This window comes from Sander vitreus, chromosome 1 (genome assembly GCF_031162955.1).
Source record: "Sander vitreus isolate 19-12246 chromosome 1, sanVit1, whole genome shotgun sequence".
Classification (NCBI taxonomy): Eukaryota; Metazoa; Chordata; class Actinopteri; order Perciformes; family Percidae; genus Sander; species Sander vitreus.
In genome coordinates this window covers 22102052-22121693 of record NC_135855.1, presented here as the reverse complement: position 1 = coordinate 22121693, position 19642 = coordinate 22102052, and the positions used below count along the sequence as shown (strand labels likewise).

Below are 19642 nucleotides of genomic sequence, written 5' to 3'. Positions count from 1 at the left end.
ATTAGTCTTCTGTTTATAAGTTAGTTTTCCTACTGCACAAAAAATAATATCAGGATTTGCTAGTCTGAAATTGGCAAACAAAAAATAAAAATCCAGTATTATTTGTTTGATGTCTCAGTCAGCAGAACAACAGTGTGTGTGTGTGTGTGTGTGTGTGTGTGTGTGTGTGTGTGTGTGTGTGTGTGTGTGTGTGTGTGTGTGTGTGTGTGTGTGTGTGTGTGTGTGTGTGAGACCATTAATATTATTAGTGCAACATTTTTTATTTTCCCTGCAGACCAAGCGTATGCTGGTAGAAAAGATGGGTCGGGAGGCCGTGGAGTTGGGTCACGGAGAGGTCAGCATCACCGGTGTTGAGGAGAATACTCTGATAGCGAGCCTCTGTGACCTGCTGGAGAGGATCTGGAGCCACGGGCTGCAGGTCAAACAGGTCAGGAAACACAGTCACCATTTCACATAAGACATAAGAGGCTTTATTGTCATTGCACCACTGTCTGACAGTATTACAACGAAAATTACATTGGTACTCCCTGAGTATTAAAAAACACATCAACAACAATCACAACAAACACTAAAAATGTTACACTTTTTTTTTTTTTTTACAAAACCGATCCTCTACAGCTGGTGGACATACAGTGTGTTCTCAGCGCAAATAATGACACCAGTATATGTTTTCAGGGTAAATCTGCATTGTGGTCCCACCTGCTGCACTATCAGGAGAGCAAAGAGAAGAAAAATGCAACTCCAGGTGGTTTGGGACCTCCAGGTAAAGGCTGAAATCAGCTGATGAACAATACTATTTAACAAATTAGTGACTCTTGTTGCAATTACACTATTTATTTTTTTCCACACCAGGTTTCATTCATGACACCGAAAGACGCAAATCTGATGGTGGTGGATCAGCCATGCCCCCTCTTAAAGTCTCCCTGATCCAGGACATGAGGTGAGGAGGAATGGAGGTTAGGGTTATGAATGGATGAATTGCTTGAGTTTCATCCAGTTTACCCAAAGCTAGTTTACAAAAGTATTAGTGGCTGGTCACTATCAGAAGAAAGTAAGTTGGACTTAGAGGTCCCCCTTGTGGTAGACTGTCAAACAATACCTACGTAGATGTTCCCATGATAATGAGTAATAATTTAAGTTATCCCAATTAAATCATGAATTAAACCCGACTGTTTTTTTTATAATGGGCTGCATTCTTACACTTGTGTCTCAACACATTCAGAGGAGGCAATTGAATCAACAACAGGTTGAATTCTCCTCTCACATAAGAAGCAATTAAATTGAGGGTTTGTGTCTGTTTTGGTTCAGTGACTAAAACATTTTTGAGATCCCATGTCTCTGATAAACAAGAGCTTCTTTATAGCCCTTATAGTATTACTTGATAAATGTGATGCTTCACAGTTTATTAGTTATAATGGCACTTTTTCTGTTTACTGTTGCATCCAAGTAAATTCAATATTATACGTATTATGAACTCGATATCTTACAATAATATTTACTTACTCGAAATCAGCAATTACAAAGGGCATGCATGTTTGCCAGATTAAAAAAAAATAACTTAAATGAAGACACGGATTTAGCACAGGTCTTTCCATAGTAGCGGTGCCGTTACAGAAAAAGCTTGGTTCCCTTTTTTGGGGGTCACTTTTTTCCTTTATTATAATAGACAGTAAGATATGTGACTGGAAATGAGTGGAATTATGCATAAATCACTAAGCCTTTCAATGACCCTGTGCTCTCGCAGCACACCTGCGTGTGTGTGTGTGTGTGTGTGTGTGTGTGTGTGTGTGTGTGTGTGTGTGTGTGTGTGTGTGTGTGTGTGTGTGTGTGTGTGTGTGTGTATGCGTGCGTGTGTGGCTGTGTGGCTGTGTGACTGTGTGTCGGCCATCACTGTCGTAATGTAATGTACCATAACCAGCCAGAGTTGAGGAGTCAGGGCTTGGAGGCGCAGAGTGTAACAGCACGTTACTTCCACCCTAATTACCAGACCCCCCCCCCCAGTCTGGCTGAGAAAGAGAGGAGGGGTCAGCTCAGGGCACAAACACTCATCTCTACTCCTCCACACTCATACTTCTGTAGCCATGATCGTTAACACACACTGTCACAGAATCAACCATCAGACTCCGTTGGTGACTTTTAATAATGTATCATATTTTCTTAACAGGCAGTACAATCTTTTTTTAACTAAAAATGATGAGTTAATATTACAATTGCTCAAATGTTTAAGGTTATTAGAGATGATGGCAACTCATTTGCATTACCCTGTGTTTTCTAGGTAAGATGTTACAATAATAGTGCATTATAGTAGACGTTTTCCCCTGTTGCCACGGAGATAACGGGCGGAGAAAACTGGGTTACTTGGTGTGAGGGTGGAGACAGGGAGGGGGATGGAAGGTAGGGTAGGAGACATGAGGAGCTCTTAGCAGACGAGGCTTATGGCACAGGTGGAGTGGAAGGGAATGTGTCTGGACATCCAAGGCTCAAAGGTGGCTCGGAGCGATGACATTAAACTTCGTCTGTGGTTATAAAGGCCTCTACAGAGGCACACTGAGCTGTTTCTTTGACTCGGGGTGGGTAATGTTTGGGAAAGTCAGAATCATGATGAAAATGAAGATTTAAAAAATATGGATATTTCACATATATCTACAGGTCATTTTTGAATAACATTTGTAGTGCTGAAATGATTTGTTTATTAATTATGTAATTGATTATGTGAGATGTATCAATCAAAAATACCAAACATCAGAATTTATCAATTCATAAACAAATAATGAAAATAATTGTTAATAGCAGCCCCAAACATTTTGCTTGTCATCTGTTTAGACCACAGACTTGTGTATTACAATCTATACATGTTTTCATATCACCATGGTGGCTCCACTGAGAGACTTAATGAAAGAACTGATCTAAATAAAAGTACTTGATTTATGTATTTTGCCAGCAACAAGTTCTCAATACTTCAATTAGTCATATATGCGCCTGTCAGCACTAAACCATAAACTGCATGAAAATGTGCATCAACTGCATTCAATATTATCTGGTTTCATTCTGCATTTCATGCTTTTCTTAATCGTTTGTAAGCAATGTCTATATAGATATCAATAGATGATATTTATTGGCCCAGTGTTTGCATTATATATATATATATATATAAAAGTGTCATGTTGAAACCGACATATTGGATACAAGATGTCTACTACTTTAATTTTCACATGATGAAAATGATCTTTGCTTTTGTGTTTATGTATGATCACCGAACCTCTTCTGACCTCTCGATCTGTCATTTTATTTGCAGACACATTCAGAACATCAGTGAGATCAAGACAGATGTGGGCAAGGCCAGAGCCTGGGTTCGCCTCTCTATGGAGAAGAAGCTGCTCTCCAGACACCTGAAGCAGCTGCTTTCAGAGCACGAGCTTACAAAGTGAGCTAAACAAAATTCTGCTGTCAGTCACAATTTCAGTATTAGTTAATTACTACGGCATTTTAAAGATCTCTGAGTTTCTTTTACCACCTCTTCTCTTTTTTTTTTTATCCTGACCTTCTTTCTGTGTTTGTGGAGGAATGTCTGTCTCATATGAAATGAAGATGACGTGTGATCTATCCATTCATAATACATTAACTCTTTTGAAATTGTAAAAGCATCATACTGTAGTCCACCACAGCTTAAATAATTCACAGCCTTCTTCATAATTGATATCTGAGTGGTGAAGTGGGTCAGGGTTTTTTTTGCCTGTCTTTGTGACCTTACATGCCATTTGTTCTACTTTATTACAAACAGTAGCTTACTTTGTTATCCAAAATTTGTTTATCATCTATCATGCTGCTGACACTATTGAGTAATGGTTATCTGTGGGGAAACCTAACTATTTTAAAAATAATGGAAATTCTTTAATTTTGTGGGTCCAAGCATTAATATGTATTTTTACACTTTTCTCAAACGATCTTCCTTTTAGAAAACTGTACAAGCGATACGCCTTCCTCCGCTGTGATGATGAGAAGGAGCAGTTTCTCTACCACCTCCTTTCCTTTAACGCTGTGGATTACTTCTGTTTCACCAACGTCTTTACAACCATCAGTGAGTGCTATTGTGATGCCAAACAGCCCGACAACGCTGTAAACTACCAGTTTTCTTATGACATTTCTCTCCTCTGTCTCCCAGTGATCCCCTACCACGTGGTGGCTGTTCCCAGTAAGAAGCTGGGTGGCTCCATGTTCACAGCCAACCCTTGGGTGTGTGTTTCTGGTGAGCTGGCAGAGACCGGAGTCCTGCAGGTCCCCAGAAATACTCTGGAGATCACTTTTGAGGTTGGTGCTTATTCTTGGACAAATGATAACTCAACTTTATTACCATTTTGTAGTTTTAGTCAGTGTATTCACATTGTTAAGATGGACGGCCTCTTCAGGCAGGTAAAACTGGCTGCTTGAGAATCAGCCAATCAGGAGCGGCGCTGCGCTCTGCTGTTCACTGATGAAGACTGCTTGAGTTTCTGTTTCGGGAGAGTTTGGAAGAGAGAGCTGGCGTCGAAAGACTGAGCAGTTATATAGATGAATAAAGAAGATAGTGTTGCTGTACTTATTCCAACTTCAGGCACCTAAGGAGGCTGTGCTCGCTAATCTCCGCAGTACAGAGAGGCGCCTGCTGCGAGACCCTCAAAGAGCAGCCGCATACTGTACAGAGATTGGAAAGCTGGAGAATGCAGGCTATGCAGTTAAAGTGTCAGAAGAGCTGAAGGAAGCAGCCGAGTCCTGGTTCATTCCACATCACATGGTGAGCCATAACGGAAAGAATAGGATTGTGTTCAACTGCTCCTTCATGTATAAGGGAAAAAACCTCAATGAGCTGCTGTTGCCTGGGCCCACCTTAAGTTCTAGTCTACTGGGTGTACTGCTGCGCTTCAGAGAGCATGCCATTGCTGTCAGTAGCGATATCAAAGGCATGTTTCACCAGGGGAGGCTGCTCCCAGAGGACAAGCCATTGCTGCGCTTTCTGTGGCGAGACCTGAAGACAGAGGAACCACCCAGTATCTACACATGGCAAGTCCTTCCACTTGGCACCACATGTAGCCCCTGCTGTGCTACTTTCACGCGCTGCAGAAACATGTGTTTGACCACAGTCAGTCGGGTGAAGATGTTCGAGTGTCTACAGAACGATCGTTTTATGTGGACAACTGTCTGCAAAGTCTGCCCTCGGTGGAAGAAGCCCATCACCTGGTCGACAAACTGACTTCACTGTTGGCTACAGGTGGATTTGAGCTACGCCAGTGGGCCAGTAACATCCCTGATGTCATCAGCCACCTGCCCAAAGAAGCCAGATCTGAGAGCAGTGAGTTGTGGCTCAACGAATCAGGCACTGACCCACAGGAGCTCGCCCTGGGACTCCGTTGGCTCTGCAATTCAGACACCTTAAGATATAAGTACCATATGCTGGAGCAACCCACACCCACAATGCGAAACATATACAGAGTCCTGGCACGCCTGTACGACCCCTTGGGATTTATAGTCCCCTTCACCACGCGGGCCAAGGTCCTAGTGCAGCACTTGTGGGACAAACAGAGAGACTGGGATGACCCATCACTGCCTGAGGATTTGCTGCAGCCATGGCTGACTTGGGAGGAAGAATTGCAGCATCTCTCCCAAATCCTACTACCTCGCTGCTACGTGAGCCCTGAGATGGACACTTCAAACATCCAGAGAGATCTACACATCTTTGCTGATGCGTAAGAGAAGGCATATGGCTCAGTGGCTTATCTGCGGATGGAGAGCTCACCCGGCCATGTGGAAGTGTCTTTCCTGACTGCCAGATCCAGAGTAGCCCCAAAGAAGCAGCAGTCGATACCCAGACTAGAGCTGTGTGCTGCCCTGACTGCTGCACAGCTAGCTGCATTGCTGCAAAGAGAGCTTACCGTGAATATCCGCAATGTTGTCTTCTGGACAGACTCCACAACAGTACTTACCTGGCTCCAGTCCGACTCCTGTCGGTACAAGGTATTTGTGGGAACACGAGTAGCTGAAATCCAGGAGCTGACTGATATCCGGGCCTGGAGATATGTGGATTCTGTCAACAACCCAGCTGATGACATAACGCGGGGAAAAACACTGCTGGAACTGGCTGGTAAGACTGTGAGACTTATCCGGGTTGGAGGAAGGCTCCGTCGCTGCGACCAGCTAGAGCCCGATTCTGTTCACCCCGTGGTCCTGGACCATCGACATAAAGTGACCCAGCTCATCATCCATGATGTGGACAACAGCCTTCGCCATCCAGGATCAGAGCGCCTTTTTGCAGAGCTGCGACGCAAATACTGGATTCTGCATGGCCGTGAAGCTGTTAAGCGCCACCAGTACTCCTGCTCGGACTGTCAGAGGTGGAGAGCCTCTCCAGTCGTGCCCAAGATGTCAGACCTCCCACAGTCCAGACTACGGTTGCTGAAGCCCCGTTCTTCTCAACAGGCATGGACTGCTTCGGGCCTTTCACAGTGAAAGTTGGCCGTCGCCACGAGAAGAGATGGGGCATACTGTTTAAATGCCTGACGACGCGCGCTGTGCACGTGGATGTGCTGTCTAGTCTGGACTCTGATTGCTTTCTGATGGCCCTCCGCCGCTTCGTCGCACGAAGGGGTAAGCCATCCGAGCTCCGATCCGACCAGGGTACTAATTTTAAGGGAGGTGAAAGAGAGCTCCAGGAGGCTTTCAGGTCATTACACCCAACACTCCAGGCTCATCTGGCTAAACACCAGATTAGATTTCAGTTCAACCCCCCAAGCGCACCACACTTTGGAGGAGTCTGGGAAAGGGAAGTGAGATCTGTTAAAGCTGCATTGTATGCCACCATCCAGTCACAGACTGTCCCCGTACTTATTGAGGTGGAGGGGATTTTGAACTCCAAACCACTGGGTTATGTGTCAACGGACGTGGCGGATGCTGACCCAGTGACCCCCAACTTGCTCCTCATGGGGCGGCTCGACCCCTCTTTACCACAGGCTGTGTATGCTGAGTCTGAGCTCCTGAGTCGCCGCCGCTGGAGACACACTCAGGTGCTGGCTGACCAGTTTTGGTCCCATTTTATCCGACACTACCTCCCGACTCTTCAGACTCGCTCCAAGTGGCACAAGGACTCTTCACAGCTGCAAACTGGAACCATAGTCATGGTGGTTGACCCACAGCTGCCAAGAGCGCATTGGCCTTTAGGTCATGTCACTGAGGTCATTCCAGGAACTGATGGGAGAGTCAGGACTGCAGTGGTCAAGGTCAAAGACAAAATCTACACGAGGCCTGATGCTCGCCTTGTCGCTCTGCCTGCCATACCAGACACTGATCCGGTCAGTCCTCCTTAGTGTGGCAAATTTAGTGTAACAAATTTGGGGGCGGCTGTTAAGAAGGACGGCCTCTTCAGGCAGGTAAAACTGGCTGCTTGAGAATCAGCCAATCAGGAGCGGCGCTGCGCTCTGCTGTTCGCTGATGAAGACTGCTTGAGTTTCTGTTTCGGGAGAGTTTGGAAGAGAGAGTTGGCGTCGAAAGACTGAGCAGTTATATAGATGAATAAAGAAGATAGTGTTGCTGTACTTATTCTGAGTTCCTAGTTTGTGTGCGTGCAACTACCAGACCACACACACACGTACTTGATCATTTAGTCCAATAAACCAGCTAAAAGGAACATCTTGTCTGCATTCTGATTGATGCCCCCTGGCGGCCACAATCTCTTAAAGACCAATCACGATATATATATACAGTCCTTTTCAATCACCAAAACACACATTAACTGAAGTCTAAAATTCAAGAAACACGATTGGTTGAAAGATCAGACCAAACAAGCAAACAGTTTAGCCAGATTATTTAAAAATGAGAGGACCTGAAATGTCAATATTAATACCTTATAGCACCGAAAATGTGTGGTACGATAGTACGATAGGTCAAAGTTAATCTTAGACGTTGGTCTGTAAACTGTATCGGATGTTTGCAACAGACAGTTTCGGTAATCATTTTTACACTTTGCCATTGTTTTCTCTTTCAAAGATGTTTAGTAAACTGGTGAAAAACCTGTATGATTCGTTCCTTTTCCTGTTGTTATAAAAGTTATAGACCAAAACTATAAAAAATAATAAGACCAAGTTGTAATAAACCAGAATGATCCTTTAACAATATGAGGAAATGTCTTGTGTTTGTGAATATTTTTTTTTGCTCTGGGTGTTTGATGTCACCATCCATGCTTCTCTCTCTCTTTCAGTGCCAGAACCTGGGCAAGCTCACCACAGTGCAGATGGGTCACGATAACACGGGGCTCTACGCAAAGTGGCTTGTAGAGTGTGTTGTGGTCCGGAACGGGATCACGGGGCATACTTACAAGTAAGCGTGTCTTTTGAGAGAAATGTGCCTCCTGTAGTATTTTTTTGACCACACGGTTCTCAAAAATAATGAAAACAATGCATTTGTTGTGTAGGTTTCCGTGTGGCCGGTGGCTGGGGAAGGGCGTGGATGATGGCAGTTTGGAGAGGATCCTGGTGGGAGAGCTGATGACCCCCAGCACAGAGAATGATGAACGGATGTGTCGCACACCCCCGATGCAGCAGTCCCCTGGGATGATGAGGAGGTTTGTTACCATCTCGCCAAGCAGCAAACCAAGTAAGTTACTCAACTTCACAACCATAAGTCATCTGTATCAACTCCTAAATAATAGTGGTATGTAGACGTTTTTGTCATATTCTAGCTAAGCGTTAATATGTGTCACCAATTTGAGATTCAACTGTTATCTTAAGCATGGGACTTGTTCTCAATAACAAAAAATTCAAACACAATGACAATATAATATATATATATATATATATAATATCCCTTTGTGTGCTTGTATTGTCTCACACAAACTTTGTTTGCCCTTTTTCTTCTCATCCAGAGTTAAACACAGGTCAGATCCAGGAGGGAGTAGGAGAGGCCATCAATGGGATCGTGAAGCACTTCCACAAGCCGGAGAAGGAGGTGAGAGACAGCAGTCTAGACGGGCCCCAACATGTAGTTCTATTATTCATTACAAATGAAGAAAATCTGCTTTCTGCTCTGGTGGTCCCAAAGCCCCTTAGTAACTGTGGGCTGTTTGCTGTTTCTCAGAAGTTGACATTATACTTGATCATTCTTTTCTGGCCTGGAATTAGTTTTAGTCATAAAGGCACTAATATAAAGCACCAACACTAATAATAATTACTTATTAAGGCACATGGGTTGATAATTATAATTCAGAGGAGATGCGTATTGTAACTTAGCTGTTGATTACAGGTTTTAAGAGGCATTCATTGTGTAGTCAAAGTACAAAGGATTTTTTACAGGGAAATTCCCTTCACGATTTACACCACCTCTTTACAGTACTGACAGAACAATGTAGGGAGACTGTTATTAAAGTTGTTATTTTAATGGACATGAGGAGCATGATTTAATTGTCATTTGTTAAAAAAATAAATAAAAAGCCTTGTAATCAGTTGTAACCGCATTTTCCTGTTGTTTTTGCACAGAGAGGCAGTCTGACCCTTCTCCTCTGTGGGGAGTACGGCCTCGTCTGGGCTCTGGAACAAGTTTTTCAGCACGGTTTCAAATCACCCCGACTCTTTAAGAATGTCTTCATCTGGGACTTCTTGGGTAAAGACTTTATATCAATAGTCCCTTATATTACTTGCGCCCTTAAAGTGATATTTCACACAAATACTTAATGTTTTGCCTATCAAGTATCCCTTCAAACAGACCTTCATATTACTGTGTAATCAATTGTTAACCGATTTATATTTTATTCATCTTTTTTTTTTGCTTGAACAGAAAAGTCACAAATTTATTTTGAAAGTGCGGAGCAGCGGGAGGTGACGCCAGATGAAAACTGGCAAACCAGAGTGCGCCACTTCTGCCGCTTCATGCGCGCCATCAACAACACGTCCAGAAACATCGGCAAGGACGGGAAGTTCCAGATGCTCGTCTGTCTGGGTGCAAGGTAGGCAGGCAGCACTCCCTAACCTCCAGACACACATTTACATGTACTGTAGTGAACATGTTAAACATTTGTTTAAAGGGGCGCTATGCAGTTTTGGCAATTTCTTCGCTGTTTTCTCGCTTTTTGTTTCTCTATAGCCCCCTACAGCTTCGGAATAGATATTTGGCAACACTGTGTAAAAACTCGCTCGGTCAGTCTGCCGTTTCCTCTTTCTCTGTTCCTCCGACAATGCTTTCCTAGCTTTCTGCTTCTTTTTTGCCAGCTCAGCCATGACAATAGTGTGAAAAACTCCATCGCTACCTTGTTCTTGCTAGCCGGTTCCAGGATGGGGGCGTGTATGTGTGCAGTGCTGTGAAGCAATTCGTTACATTACGAGACCTGATATCACGCGATACTTCCTGATGCTGAGGCGGGCGGTTCACCAGCCAAAAGTTGCAAGGGTGGTTTTTTCGCTCACAGGCGCTAGGGGGAAGCGAGACGACCACCATTCAATCCGAAAAAAGTCATATAACCATTCCAATGACTCTGAACCTGTTCAGTTAAGGTAAATTAAGCTAAAAAAAAACGGCATTGTTCCCCTTTAAGGAAGTTCAGACTTCAGAGGGAATGCGATGAAACGTGTGTAGTATTAAAGTGACGTTCCCCTCCTCAACATACTTAAAGTCCCCCTCCACTCAGAAATGTGTTTTTCTTATGTTTATGTCACCTAAAATGTCTAACCTTGATCATACTCACTTGTAACTGTGCAAAGAGAGGTGTTTTCACATTCTTCTCCTGAAGGAGGAGATGTCTGCGCACTTCCCTTAAATCTGAGTTTCAAACGTATCACAGGCAAGTTTGATTAGGTACGTCACTAATCCTTAAACCAATCACTGTTTAATATGCAAAGGCCAGCAAGGAAACCTGAATCCTCCAGCGCATAGCCGACTGTCAGTCCGAGCGAAAACACACTGCCAGTTACAAGCTAACAAGCTAACGAAAAAAATAAAAGACGCTAACTACGCTTAACATTCTGATACAGTCTGCTATTCGCCGAAATTTGGTGCAGAACAGGCTCCTCATCTGATTCTGGATCTGACTGACCCATAGTTCAGACAGGACACTCTCCTGCTGAAATATCTTTGGTTACGACCGTGAACCCCTAACATTTGTGGATGCTTCGCTCTGTATCTGACCCTTCATCCTGACCTGCAAGGAGTCAAGTGAAAATGATCTCTCCTTTGAGGATTCTTGAAGTATCAGATATTTTATTGGTTTCCTTTATTTCCTTCTCCCTTTTGAAGAGTGGATGTTTCTGTGCCTTGAGTGCGTAGTGATGCAGTGATTTTCTTCTTTTCTCTGTACAAAAAAGTAGTGTTGCAACAATTAGTATATCAATTATTCAATCGCTAATAATGAATTGCCTACAATTTTGATAATAGATTGTTTATGTCATTTATCAAGAAAGAAATGCTAAACTTTCAATTGTTTTAGCTTCTCAAATGTAAGGATTGGTTTTCTTTCTGTTTTCTATGTTTCATTGTTTTTGACTGTGGACAAAACAAGTACTTTGAAGACATCACCTTGGGCTCGGGAACATGATGATGACATTTGATAGACAAAACAATTAGAATTTAGATTAATCAGTAATGAAAATAATTGTTAATTACAGCCCTTCACATTTTCAACAAGCCTTAGTAGAGGGAGATATTTTTATCTACAGTATAATGTGGTTTGCCTTTAAAATTAGCTTTTACACTGCCACAGGTTTAAATGATTTTTTTTTGGAAAATTGCTAAATGCAGTAACTGCTATCAGTCTCTAGTGTTAAGCTGTCATGTTGACTTCACGTGTATCTTCTTCTCTCAGAGACCATTTGCTGCATCACTGGATCGCTCTGCTCGCAGACTGTCCAATCACCGCTCAGATGTACGAAGACATCGCACTGATGAAAGACCGCTCTTTGGTAAACTCTCTGATCAGAGTACTACAGACTCTGCAGGAGTTCAACATCACCCTGGAGGCTTCACTTGTCAAAGGTGTTGGTATCTAAAACGAAACCAACTTCCCACCAGTCGTACCTGACCAGGACGATCACTGGGGACCACTAAAAAGAATAACTGAACTTTTTATATGCAGGAAAAGACTTGAACAAAAGACATTTTCTGGCTTATATCAAAGCTACTGTTACTTTTGCCATATATTAAGTGCAATGAGCCTTTCCAGATATGTTGTTATTTTTATCCTCAATGATGTTGCCATTAGATGTTAAAAATATGTTTTCTATTATGAACCATCATTTTCACATTATTGATGATGACCTACTTGTGCTATAATGTTTTATTGAAACTAAATATTTTCATTGTTACCATGAACTGCTGACAATGGCTATATTTAAGGGAAAGCGAGGATCAAAACTGTTAATATATTTTCAGAGAGAAACAGTATTATTTTATTAAATCAGTCAAGTTGCTTGCTCTGTTGTCAACTCAGATTCCAATGTCATTACGCAGAGCTTAAAGCAAATGATGTAGAAGTATGCTTCATAAGTATGTGTATGACAGGAGGTTTGAAGTGTGGAAAAAGTCTCACCTACATAGAAATGAAACGGCTGTTATATTTTGGCCTTTCACTGAGAAATGTACTAGTGTGCAAGGTCTTTTACATGGAATACCTTCAGTAGAGAAAATGATCCTTTTTGCATGATAATAAGACAGTGTGGCTTAACCCTGTTTCTAGTGATGGACAGTATATTCAGTTGGATAAAGGAAAATAACCCAAGTCTTTAGCTTGTGTTCCAGACACAAGTCCTCTAAGAAATGCTTGACCCAGCTTTCTGTGCAAAGTAGATCACAATGAAAGGCTTCATGTAAATACCTACAGCCAGCCCTTTCTTCTATCATCATCCCAGCCCTTACACTACATCTGCCCTCTTCTCTGAATAAAAACAGTGTGATGACCTGTGTAGACTTCTCGTGAAGTAGTGTATGATCTCCTGCTTCCCATGTGAGAAGCATAAAGGACAGCTCTTTCCCACTCCTGATTGTGTCATCATGGTTTTTTGCTATGCAATATCCACAACAGAAAATCCAACCCCTCTACAAACTCCATACCGGGGTGTCTTGAGGTGTAACCGGGCCCTCCTCCGTTACATACTTCGAACTTTACTGTGCAGAACAAGAGATTTAATATGTGAAGGACATCTTTTCTGTGCCAACAACGTCTGGAATGACTGTTGTACTTGTCTGTGTCTGACCCACACATGAGCATCTTGGGAGATATATATTTTTGTTTTCCAATACTGTTGTACATTTGTTGACATAGCAGTGTAATGTAGTGTTTACTAAGTGAGCAACAGTGTACAGTGTACAAATATATTAAGAATAAAGCATCTGTAATGCGTTAACCTGGATTTAATTGTATTAGAGTCAACCAGTTTTTTTATTAATAGAGATATATTATTTGCTATATGTGTTTTCTCAGCTGAGAAAATGTAGTCAAAAAATTCACTAGTTTCAGCAATTAAATGCAGATAGTTGCTGGTTTTATTAGTCTTCAGTGATAGTTAACTGAATACCTATTGGCTTACAGCGTTGCAGAGATGTTCTGGCAATGCTAGACTAGACAAAACAAGCAATTGGGCTTTGGGAAATTGTGATTTTAAAAAAATATTCCTAAACTAAATTATTAATTTAATAATGATAATAATATGCAGATGAATCGATAATGAAAATAATTTTAGTTGAAGCCCTAAGTCAAATTTTTTGGACAACTTTTGCTTTACTTATTAAATACAAAATATCCCATAATATTATAAAACTGAAACTGAATTTTCCATCACTTTTGTGTCAAATAAATCAGTTGAAAGAAACACAACAGTGATTTATTTTTTATATTATCTGCTGAATGAATGCACTTCCTCAGCTGAGAAAATGTAAACAAACTTGTTCGCGCCATGTCAAATAGCTGTTTTTCTTTCAAGCATTAGGCCAGGTGGTTTATGGGACTTTGAGTGTAAAAGAAGGCCGTTAACAACAGACGGCACACTTAATTCCCGCTAGTTCACTACACCTCCCGTCGTTCATGTCTTGTGAAGAGTACGCGAGGATAGCAGCGATTGGTTGAATCCAGGTTCAAACTCAACGGCTGCACTCCTTATATGGTCATTGTACGCTCAGCCCTTTCATTCCGGCTTTTTATGCTAATGATATTCTAATGACAGCTGTATGCAGTAGTAGTAAGAGCATGCGCAGTGCGAGAAAGGAATACGGCGAAGATTCAAAGTTTTTGTTCAGTAAGTGCACTGTTATTTCCCTTGTACAGAAATTACATTTGTTGAATTTGACTGTTTTGTTGTGTGTGAAGAGACTGATTGTAATGGTGTAGTTGTAACCTGACGTGTCCGCTTCCAGTTGTTGCAAGCTAACGTAAAATGTGCAAATACTAACCGACTCGACAATGGGATAACGTGGAAGTGAACGAGAGCGTGGCGTGGTAATGGTAGCAAAGTCGGCTAGCTAGCATGCTAACAGCTAACAACAATGAACCGTATTTGGCGCTCTAGCGGGCAAAAGTTTGAATTTAAAGGGAAGGATGGGTTCATCGCAACTTTTTGTATTTTATCAGAATGTTAACAACATACATGAATTGTACAAGGTTGATAACGGTGTGTTACTTAGACGGGCGTGTTAACGTTACACATAATTAAGCGAATAGCCCGGGTAGCTTTTTGTTTCTTCACTTCAGAAAGCGCTGCTGCCCGCTTTTTGTTTCGAGTTTTCGCTGCAAACAAATTCACGGCTAAACAATGTCGAACATCAACTATTTTCATTCTGTTTGTGCTAGCAAATTAACAAGTTACAAGCGTATTGACCAATTTTCAGAAAAGTAACAGAAAAGCCAGTGAACGATAGTAAAACCCTATGTTGTGCGCGGTGTAAGGTTTCTGTGATTCACCTAACGTTAACGTAGCCAATGCTGTGCGGACTCGGGAATGTTTGAAAGTTTATGAGCCTGCATCATCAGTTGATCCCGCATCAAATGTGACATAGCTCGTCCTTATGTTTTGTGTATTTAACACAACCAATAACACCAGGTTATAACGTTGGAGTAATGTCAGTTTTTGTTTGTTTTGGTGTTCGCGTAACTTGGCTTTTAAATTCCTTAAGATGCTGTTGCTTCAGCTAAAGTTAGTTATACTTTTTCAGTTGATGGTGCACTAACTATATACGTAATGTACTGCTACCTTTAATTAGTTTCATACAGGATATGTTTAAATAATGTTTTAAGAGTGGCTTGGTTATAACTGTGTGTGCGTGTAGGGACCGCCCCCTTTTCAGCAGTAGAATGCACAACAGTCTGCAGACATCAACGGTGCTTATTGTCAGGACAATTACCGATCTTTGTTTTACGTTTTTCAGATCTTTGCCATAACCCCTACCAACAAACAGATTATGTTTGGCTTTCACAAGTCAAAGATCTACCGGAGTAACGACGGCTGTTGCATCTGCAAGACCAAGTCATCCAGTTCACGCTTCACAGACAGCAGTCGATATGAAGAGACATTCGGGCTCTGTTTTGGGTAAAAACTCAATTTTTCATTTATTTATATTGTGCGTTTGTAATGTGTTAATCTGTGTGTGTCTATAAATATAAGGTCGAATGAATGCATTTGGGTGTTAAACTTTAATTTCATTCTTCTTTTTTTTAAGGTTGTCAGAAGATCGTGTTGGAGACATTTGCAATGCCTGTGTGTTACTGGTGAAGAGGTGGAAGAAGCTACCTAATGGCTCCAAGAAGAACTGGAACCACGTAAGTGATGTCTGCCTACAGTAGTGGGAATCATTTGTCCAATTGTCCTGTTATGGCTTTAAACTGACTTGATGTTTTGCCTGACCTGACTTAGGTGGTGGATGCCAGAGCTGGTCCAGGCTTCAAGATGACAAAGCCCAAGAAGATCAAGAACAGTGATGGGAAGAAGAAAAGCAAGCTAAAGAAGCTTCACAAGTTAAAGAGACAAAGTAAGTAGTTTAAATATGTTGGTGAGAGATTTGTCTTGTATTATCAATAGATTTGGAACTATTCAGACAAGGAATATTTGTTGACTTAAAGTAAAAGTGTAATGCTCAAAGTGCCTAATATCCCAGTCAATTTCACTCTGTCAGTCTTGGGTTTGGTGTTGTTTTCTTCTCAGCCTGATTTTAAAAATGACTTTTAGCAGCATCTTGTGGCTAAATTGCTAGGGGCGTTTTCACTATTTTCTGACATTCTTCCTAGAAAACAATCGATAAGCAATTAACTAACTATTATGGTAGTAGTTGCCCTAGTTAGAATCAAGACCGTTGGCTGACTACTTTCATTCTGTTTTGTATTTATCAAAAATTATTTATTTTATTTATTTATTTATTTTTTTTACAAGCAGACTCTGATGCCCACAGCACGACCTCCAGTGTGTCTCCTGCACAGTCCCCCAGTTACAGCAACCTGTCAGATGATGGCTCAGACATCGAGTCCAAACAAAGACGCCCGACTCCCTCCATCTTCTCTTTCCTGGACCGTTTGTACTGGAGAAGGTAAGGCCTCATTGAACAGCTTTGTGTTTGACAACGCAACAGGAAAAATTTATTAGGCAGTTTTGTGTCTTTTTAATATGACAAATAACGCTACGGGTCATCTCCTCCTTAGGCAAAAGGTGTGCTGTGGGATTGTCTATAAGGGGCGGTTTGGAGAGGTGATTATTGATCCTCGACTCTTCAAGCCTTGCTGCAGTTCCAAAAAACTGGCGTCCACACAAGTGGCCGCACACCTTCCAGACACACTTCCTCCACAACTCCCAGAAGACATGAAAGAAACCTGGTGATTGCTTTTGTTTAATTCCCCTGTAGGGTTGTCCATGGCATCCACCTGGATTTGTCTCCAGTGGCAGACCTCCCATTTCCACTCACCCAATTAGATCAGTTAGTTAGTTCTTTACTATGTAATGTTCCTTTTTATATGGGTATTTTTTAACTTTTGTATAGAGTTGATTCTTTTTTTATAGAAAGCAAAAAGGAGAAAAAAAATTTATTATGGGCATTAGTGTTATTTATAGGTTGAGGAAGCAAATTTTGTCAAGGCTCCAGTTCTGATTTGGAATTGTTTTTATTTTGTATTAAGTGATCAACGTTGTAAATATTTTGTCACCTTTTCATACATATCACGACTGTTCTATATTTTTTTTTCATAATTTCTAATTTTAAGTGTGCATATGAAAGTCACCAGCTATTCTAATACCAGCTTTTTTGTTTATGTTGTGGCTCTTCAACGTTGCAGCGATGTCTTGTCTTATGTTAGTTTCATGTGTGCGAATGCGTGAGTCTGTAGGATTTGTTGTACACAAATGGCTGTTGGTCACCCCAGGGATCATGGTCACCCCAGGGATTATTAGTACAACTGTTCTCAATGAATTTAATAAGCTTTTAATGTGTGTATAGATAAGAACGCTTAAGCATGCTACAAGTTAAAAACACTCCATTTAGATTTTCCTATCAGTTGGTGCACATTGACTTGGATAGATGTGGTTAGCCCATGCATGCAGGACATTCCTCTGCCTTTTGGAATGACAAAAGTGATTTATTTATTTCTTTTGTACAGCCGCTAATTAATTTACAATGCATGTTGTAAAGCAAATGGATTTTGTAAATACACAATGTTTTGGCTCTTGGTACATCAAATCTTTATTTTTTTTTAATTACAGGAAAAGCAAACCACTACTTCTGTAAACATGTTTTTGTGTGTGAAAGGTGCTAAAAACGTACTTTTACGCTAAGCCAGTTGATAGGTATTATCAGATTTTATCACATTTTCACATCTGATTTCTCAGGCATATTTCTGTAAAGGTGTGCAAAGCTGTAGCTTGTGCTCTGCGGAAATATGTGTAAACTGCAGGGAACGGTAAATGGTTAATTGCGGCAACAGTGAGCTGCAATATTCCTTATTTGTTTGATTGCTAATTGCATTTAATGGTCAGAAACACAACCTACAGGAAACGCATGACCTATGTTTTATGGTTACTCTACATTTTTGCTAGAAAATGCTTTTAGAGAAAATGTGTTTGCCATTTTGTGATTTATCTTCAGAAGCAATTGTCGAATTTCAAACTATGCAGACATTTTGAATGTGAGAAATGCTCTGGGGGTGTCTATCACTCACGCTATAACAGTTTAAAGTGATGGATTGTTATTCAACCAAACTGGCTTGTAAAAAGCATCTATTATTTCAGCAATTACTTAACATTTTCCTAATCAAAATTCATAATTGTTGTATCAAGATATTTCTTGTGTATGTAAAGTAAAAAAAATAATGCTCAGATTGCACAGTTTTAGCCATGGTGCATACTGTCTCTCAAATTAATACTGTAATGACTGTTTTTTTTTGCATTATTGTAATCAATCTCAAACTTCAAGAAATGACAGGCAATGCTCTGTGAAGTTGCTTAATATATAAACATTTCTGTGCAGGGTAGTTAAATGCTGAACATGTTTTATGATTTTTATTAAAAGGAGGAATGCTGCTCCCTTTTAAGATGGGGAAATAAGCTTGTTTTTGTCCTTAGGGAGTTGCCATATCGTTTTTGCGAGGTACATTTTGGGATGTGAGATGTGCCTTAATGAATTACCTGACCTTGTCATTATGATTCTCATGTAATTTATATTTATTTATTGCAAAACCTTTTTCTTTTAAACTGACATTTTGATAATTGGTGTAGAGCCTTTCAGAAAGTCTTTTTAATTCTGTGCACTTCCTTCGAACATGCAATGTAGATGTTTTTTTAATACTTTTTTTGTTTACTGTACCACAAAGTAGATTTGTATTGTAATAAAAAAACGAAAGAAAAAAAAAAAGTGTGCTTGTGATATTTATGTGCGCCTGTAGGTGGCGAACAAGAGCTACATTAAAGACGTTTTTAATGCACATTGAACACTGGAGGAGTTTATACCAAGTTCTGTGACTCAATTAGGTACTCGCTTTTATTGCTGCTGCAATCGTACATTTCACATCATTTGTAGATAGCATTTTCACAGTTGAAACCTATTTTATACAGTCTAAGGTTGGAACCGAAATATATATATATAAAAAACTATCTGCAGGGTCACAGTTGCGGCCCTATCTTAAAAACTGCAGGCACCTTTTTGGTAACAGCCATCAAAATACAGTATGTGACAAATTACGATTAAAACACGTCACGTAGTGTAAAACCCTAAAGCCTGGTTATTGATCACTGCCCCTCTTCATCTGTGTTTTCTCCGGTCAAATATTTGTAGGTCCAATCAGCGAACAGAGGGAGTGGCTGAGAACGATGACGTTGAGGACGTGCACTAGAAAGATGCGGGCGAAGCCATTCGGTCCGTTCCAGAAGTTAAAGCCTGAGCAAGCACAATCTTTGCTGATTTTTGTTGGTGGCCATGATGTTGTGGCCCTCCTCCCCACGGGGTTCGGGAAAAGTTTGATTTTCCAGCTCGCTCCGTTAGTGGTGAAGGAGTTGGCTAAGGCTAAGGCTAACGCTAGCGATGCTAATGCTAAATATAAGCCGATAGTAATTGTTGTCCGTCTCCTCTCTTGTTGCACATGCGATGCGCATGACATACGTCACGACCAAACGTTAGCGATTGGTTATAGCAGATCCAGAGTGGCTCTGGGCAAATCCAATAGTTTTAAACT

The 19642-nt window shown here is 41.1% G+C and overlaps 2 protein-coding genes across 4 annotated transcripts in view; both read left to right on the top strand.

Moving 5' to 3' along the window:
• dennd5a (DENN/MADD domain containing 5A) overlaps positions 1 to 13355 on the top strand; it is a 39326-nt gene extending 25971 nt beyond the window's left edge. For both annotated transcript variants that reach the window (XM_078248127.1, XM_078248135.1), the window contains exons 12-23: positions 275 to 427; positions 676 to 763; positions 853 to 940; positions 3296 to 3424; positions 3957 to 4078; positions 4163 to 4308; positions 8225 to 8343; positions 8438 to 8619; positions 8888 to 8970; positions 9498 to 9621; positions 9796 to 9964; positions 11813 to 13355. In XM_078248127.1, the coding sequence (XP_078104253.1) occupies positions 275 to 427; positions 676 to 763; positions 853 to 940; positions 3296 to 3424; positions 3957 to 4078; positions 4163 to 4308; positions 8225 to 8343; positions 8438 to 8619; positions 8888 to 8970; positions 9498 to 9621; positions 9796 to 9964; positions 11813 to 11996 (1587 nt within the window). In that variant the 3' untranslated portion in view covers positions 11997 to 13355. The remainder of the gene's footprint in view (positions 1 to 274; positions 428 to 675; positions 764 to 852; positions 941 to 3295; positions 3425 to 3956; positions 4079 to 4162; positions 4309 to 8224; positions 8344 to 8437; positions 8620 to 8887; positions 8971 to 9497; positions 9622 to 9795; positions 9965 to 11812) is intronic.
• Positions 13356 to 14166: 811 nt separating this feature from the next.
• On the top strand, positions 14167 to 18895 carry sinhcafl (SIN3-HDAC complex associated factor, like). Of its 2 annotated transcripts, none has more exons than XM_078248115.1 (6): positions 14167 to 14237; positions 15364 to 15524; positions 15655 to 15754; positions 15849 to 15963; positions 16365 to 16515; positions 16628 to 18895. In XM_078248115.1, the coding sequence occupies exons 2-6, from the start codon at positions 15397 to 15399 to the stop codon at positions 16800 to 16802; spliced, it is 669 nt and encodes a 222-aa protein (XP_078104241.1). In that variant the 5' UTR covers positions 14167 to 14237; positions 15364 to 15396; the 3' UTR covers positions 16803 to 18895. The 2 variants fall into 2 exon arrangements, with proteins under 2 accessions (XP_078104241.1, XP_078104230.1); XM_078248104.1 differs by having other exon boundaries at positions 16362 to 16515.
• Positions 18896 to 19642: the final 747 nt, after the last annotated feature.